The sequence below is a fragment of the Protomyctophum parallelum genome, assembly GCF_964188405.1.
Source record: "Protomyctophum parallelum genome assembly, chromosome: 6".
In the NCBI taxonomy this organism is placed as follows: Eukaryota; Metazoa; Chordata; class Actinopteri; order Myctophiformes; family Myctophidae; genus Protomyctophum; species Protomyctophum parallelum.
In genome coordinates, this window is record NC_139701.1 from 26,140,836 (window position 1) to 26,146,835 (window position 6,000).

The 6,000-nt window shown below is 45.1% G+C and overlaps 1 protein-coding gene across 1 annotated transcript in view; it reads right to left on the reverse strand.

Moving 5' to 3' along the window:
- Positions 1-569: 569 nt before the first annotated feature.
- The window catches only part of agbl4 (AGBL carboxypeptidase 4), a 401,255-nt gene continuing 395,824 nt past the window's right edge, over positions 570-6,000 (reverse strand). Inside the window, exons 12-13 of the mRNA XM_083767629.1 lie at positions 1,170-1,263; positions 570-693 (exon numbers count right to left, since the gene is read on the reverse strand). Coding sequence (XP_083623755.1) covers positions 585-693; positions 1,170-1,263 — 203 coding nt within the window. The 3' untranslated portion in view covers positions 570-584. The remainder of the gene's footprint in view (positions 694-1,169; positions 1,264-6,000) is intronic.

Here is a 6,000-nt window from a genome sequence, read left to right on the forward strand (position 1 = left end):
AAACAAATGCTGTGCAGCCTAACCTAAAAGCACATTTTAGTGAAAGCAAGAGCAGCTGCAGAATGAAGGCCTTGAACACTGGAACAGTCCTTCCTCTGCATCAGGCAGGAAGGAAGATTGTATCGGAGTATACATTTGTAATATACTCTTTGTTGATAATTGATGGTGTCTAATGTCTATATTGAATACTTGAAGCCTCTAGTGCCTGAATTTCATATCTACTGTATCTATCTATCTATCTATCTATCTATCTATCTATCTATCTATCTATCTATCTATCTATCTATCTATCCTCTAAAGCTTAGATGATTTTTGAGTAGTATGCCTGCCCGTAATATTCCACTTTTGTACAATTGTACCACGATATACACGTAACACTGGACCAACTTGCTCTTGTGACAGAGCGTTGTGAGCCATACAAGTTAACACATTCCGGCTCATACGACATGGAAGAAATGTATGAAAACTGTCTTTATATCCAAGAAGTGGTATAGCGCTTGCTTCTGAAGGTGACGACTGAAGGATGCGTCCGTTCTGGTGCTCTGCATTTAATAAATGTCCAGGCTTTGTCTGTTTGTTGGTGTCTACTGTCGGACACCTGCACTCTTCCTCTCCTTCTCACTGTTGGCTTTCTCTCTGTCACCCCTGTTGCCCTTCCCGCTACTATTACCTGCATGGGAAAACACTTCAGGACTGGTGACGCACGCACACACGCACACGCGTGCACGTACATAAACACAGACACACACACACGCACGCACGCACGCACGCACACACACACACACACACACACACACACACACACACACACACACACACACACACAATTTTGTTCATTGAGCATTACAGATGCGTATTGCTGCAATGTCAGGGAATAAAATGTATGTATCGCGTATCACGTACGTGATAATATCAATATAATTTATAACGTGACATGGTATCACGTATCTCGTTAAAATTGATTTATTTCTTATCTGACATGGGAGCAATACGCTTTCGTACAGTGTAATTCAGCAAATAGCAATACAAGAGATTGCATACAAATTGCATCATGGACATGTCAATTACAGAAACATACTGTACAAGTCCATTATAGAACATATTATCTATAATAATAATATTATCTCTGTGTTTACGGTATGTGGATTTCATTTTTCTCTAAAGATTACCTTTGAATATGAACTGGTCTGTTGTCCTTGATGAGATTGTTGAGTTTGTAGTAATCTAGGAAGGTTCTGGCCACATTCCTGCCCAGTTTCATGTCTGAGAAGGCAGGGCGTTAAGTCTGATCATTTCAGGTTTGCTTACCTTACCTATACCACAACAATGTCTCCTGTCAAGACGGTAATTCAAAAACATTACCAAAAGAAAGAAAAAAAAAGTCTGAGAGGAAGGAATGGTACATAGAAGACATACAAATATTCTTAATTTGTGTGTTTTTGATTTGCATGACATATTCAGATGCATTCGTTCACAACATTAAATCTTTGATACTGGACAAATAATGAATCAACCTGATTCAAAAAGGCCACATAGTTTCTTTCCTGCACATCTAGTCGGTTGCAGTAAATAAGCATATAGTAGCGGGTGGAGAAATGTGCAGTGTAAATCCTGGGGGGACAACATTCTGTGTTGTGCACTAAGTGAAGCTAAATCAACTGCATTTCAGTCCAGTCAGCCAAATGCATGAAGCTGGCATGAATCACACAGTAGCAATTACTTACTGCTGAGACCTTATTAAAATTCACAGGTGAATGCATGGTCGCACACATCACCCTCCCAATCCCCACTCACCACATTAGAGACAATATCAATAACTTCACTTGTATAAAACAGTTGGGCCTCTGTGAGTGCTGTTGCTATGCTTGTGATCATTAGGCCAACGGGGCAAGTAATGATGACAATCTGGTTCGGGTAATGATGAAGGGGAGAACAATGGCCCCAATCACTATTGAGGATTTAGCAAATACAACTACATGCGGACCATGTACTGTAACTGGGTAGTACTGGAATTCATTTTTACTCGAGCCATGTGACAAAACACCTATCCATCTCCAATCCATTGTTTCCTCCATTTGCACATTATCCATCCATCCAACCCGAAAACCCTTATTGTATTCATGATACATCTATCTATGAATTCAATCATCTCATATCTATCCATCCACTCACCTATTCATGCGTCCATCCATCCGTATTACCCCTATCCACCTGTCCATCTGTCAAGCCACCCACCCACCCACCCACCCATCTGTATTCAATCATTAAAAGACATTGCCATTTTCCTGTCGCTGTGCATTGATGTTCAGAACAGCTACCTCCATTCTTCACTAGGCTGTATCCAATGATGGAACAACACAGAGACATAATCTGTCACCTTTCCCTGTCATTACCTTGTTGATGCTCAGATATAGCCTGTAGCCCTGCCGGACTGTCTGTCTGTCACGCCCCTGTGATTGAAACAACTGGCCTACAGAGAAACAGGGGGAAAAATGAGGCAGTGATTCAGTCAGGTTTTTATTTTTCCAATTTGTTCTGATGGTCAAGGAAATTGACCGGTGCCACATATATCTTGGTTGCTTTATAGGTGAAAAGCTATTGTCCGAAGCTGTTAACTTATAAACCATCCATCCTGGGCTGTCTGGGTGTCGACCTGCCCTCTGTTTCTTATTATGGCTTGCACAACACATTTCACTGATGAACCCGAGCACACATGCACATGGGTGTTGCCATGTAAAAGTGAGCCTCACCGTGACCAGTCTGTCACCTTGGCCTGTGAGAGTGAGTTTGTGTTTGTGTGCTGGAGTGTCTCTGTGGGTCTTCATTCTTCACTCAGCAGGCCGATGGCAACTCTCTCTGCGTGACTCCAGAATCTGTGTTTACACCCCATCTGGCTGTCTGTCTACAACTCCTGGATCAGACCAGAACAGTCGTGTGTGCGCCAGTGCGCGCGCGCGTGTGTGTGTGTGTGTGTGTGTGTGTGTGTGTGTGTGTTTGTGTGTGTGTGTGTGTGTGTGTGTGTGTGTGTGTGTGTGTGTTTGTGTGTGTGTGTGTGTGTGTGTGTGTGTGTGTGTGTGTGTGTGTGTGTGTGTGTGTGTGTGTGCGCGCGCGAGTGTGACGTGTGTGCGTGCATCAGTGCATGCATGCGTGCGTGCGAGTAAACCAATCTGTCTGTCTATCTGCCTGTCTCTCGGTCTGAGAGAAAGAGATAGAGAAACAGAGAGAGAGAGAGAAAGGGAGCATGCATGCGTATACTCTACACATGCGTGTATTAGTGTAGCAACCTCTCAATCTGGCACATTTCTTTCCAAGTCAAGTGGTTCTGTAGGTTATCTTTACAGTACTTTGACTTATAAACACCTAGTTCACAACTAAATTGGCAAAAACATACAGTACTCATAATGTGTTTTCAACACGCACACAAACACGCGCTCGCTCTCTTTCGCATGTACCCTTGACATCTTCACTGTGACCTCCAGAAAGTTTTCTGTGTTTCCCTCCCTTCTGTGTGATCAACAGAGGCTGGTGCCAGCCCTGAACTCTCTGACCAGGCGCGCTCAGCGACAGAAATAGCTCCCGGAACCCAGCGCGCGCAGATGGCCTCTCAGCTTGGCTTGTCACGACTCAGTGTCTATTACAGGAGTTTCATGATAGACGGGCAGCTTCTGAAGGAGAACTTCATCAGTGGGTCGAACAGTTGGGGAAACAGAGGATGCCCTGTTCAGCTGCTTCTGGCCCACTTCCAGGAGCAATACGTGGGGCTGGAACGTGGCTCTGTTGCCACTGCAGCAGGAAGTGAGGTGCAGGCGAGCCAGGTAACAGTCAGAGGGCTGTGGCTTGGTTGACAGTAGTGGGAAGGAGGTGGAGAGATCCAGGAAAACTAAATCTGCTGCTGCAATCTGCATACATTTCTCAGTAATAAACCAACCTAAGCTTGATGTAACGCCATCTGTTCAATCCTTTTCCACAGTAGTCAACTCAATGTTTTTTTACGTATAAAGTAGCAATACTGGAATGTAGAAATATTCAGTTAAAAGTCCTGTATTGGACATTTTACATTAGTGAAAATACAAAAGGAGTGGCGAGACTATGTGTTGCACCTTGTTCATCCATCCATCCTTGGTGTGTGTCCATATGTCTGTGGACAGCTTATCTTCGGCAATGCAGTGACACGGTCCATGCACACACCCTGGATGCCAGAGCTATAGCTTCACTAGGAGGTTGATTTTTGCAAAACAATTGTTTTTATATTACTCCTACAGAATTTGTCCAAACTCAGCTCAACTGTCTGAGCACCTAGGCTGCTGAGCCAGCCTGGCGGTGTGCAGCGGGCTCCACTCCCCATCCCGGCGGCCAATCACTCTCCCCATTTCCTGTCAGTCTACATTCAATAAAGGCAGAAAAAGCAAAAAAGAAAATGTAAATACTCAAGTAAAGTAAAAGTACCTCAAAAAAGAGTCTGAGACCTTACAGATGTTATGCTGATCCTATGCCTTCACACCATGTCAAAACAGCATAAACAATCACTGATCATAATCTGATCTAGAGAGGTCACTGGAGATGTTTATGTGAGAAGAGGGAACTGCATCCCGTCAGCGCCCTGTCTGCCAGTCACTGAGGTGTGTAAGACTCTTTAATATCTCGGTACACACTCGGCTCGTGTCCAATCGATAGCGGGCCTTTGTCACAGCTCAAGGGCACGACACCCTGGGTGCTGATGAGGGAAGGGACAAACGAGACAACAGAGAAATGGACATCATGATTTGTTTACCGCAGCTGTTTACCGTCGATGGCGGCATTTAACGGCTCCCTGCGTCATGCTCCCTGGTGCCGTGGCCCTGAGAGACGAGCAGACGAGCTGACAGACAGACAGACAGACAACGAGACAATGACAAAGAGGACAAGGCGACGGTGGAATCTTGTCCAGATCAGACAGGAGCTAACGAGGAGACAAACGAGGGGACACTGGATTCATCAATACAGCCCACTGACAGGACCTGTCACAGATGGGACATGTGGAGAACTAATTAGCAATGCTAATTAAGTGACAGGTCAACAACAGCAACAAGACAGAGAGGCACATGTATTAGCCCCAAAAGAAAACCCACACCCTTCCTCGCTGAGCAGATGAAGACCCATATCCTTCCTCCCTAAGCAGATGATAACCCACATCACATCCTTCCTCCCAAAGCAGATGAAGACCCATATCCTTCCTCCCTAAGCAGATGAAGACCCACATCCTTCCTCCCAAAGCAGATGAAGACCCATATCCTTCCTCCCTAAGCAGATGATAACCCACATCACATCCTTCCTCCCAAAGCAGATGAAGACCCATATCCTTCCTCCCTAAGCAGATGAAGACCCACATCACATCCTTCCTCCCAAAGCAGATGAAGACCCATATCCTTCCTCCCTAAGCAGATGAAGACCCACATCCTTCCTCCCTAAGCAGATGAAGACCCATATCCTTCCTCCCTAAGCAGATGAAGACCCATATCCTTCCTCCCTAAGCAGATGAAGACCCACATCCTTCCTCCCTAAGCAGATGAAGACCCACATCCTTCCTCCCTAAGCAGATGAAGACCCACATCCTTCCTCCCTAAGCAGATGAAGACCCATATCCTTCCTCCCTAAGCAGATGAAGACCCATATCCTTCCTCCCTAAGCAGATGAAGACCCATATCCTTCCTCCCTAAGCAGATGAAGACCCACATCCTTCCTCGCTAAGCAGATGAAGACCCACATCCTTCCTCGCTGAGCTACGTTGGACACAACCTTTGACACGATCCTGTTTCTGGTTTGAAAGAAACAGGAAGGTTTTCAATGAAATTTCTCCCCAGAACAAGCAAGCAGGCATCAGGCTATATTAGCTAAAAAAAAGAAAGAAAAAAGAACACTTTAGAGATTTTTGAACTCTCCCAATTAAGTTGGTGTGTCTGCCTGCCATCATCCACGCTAAGTACTCTGATAATGAGTACTGACGTCATGGTATACCCACTG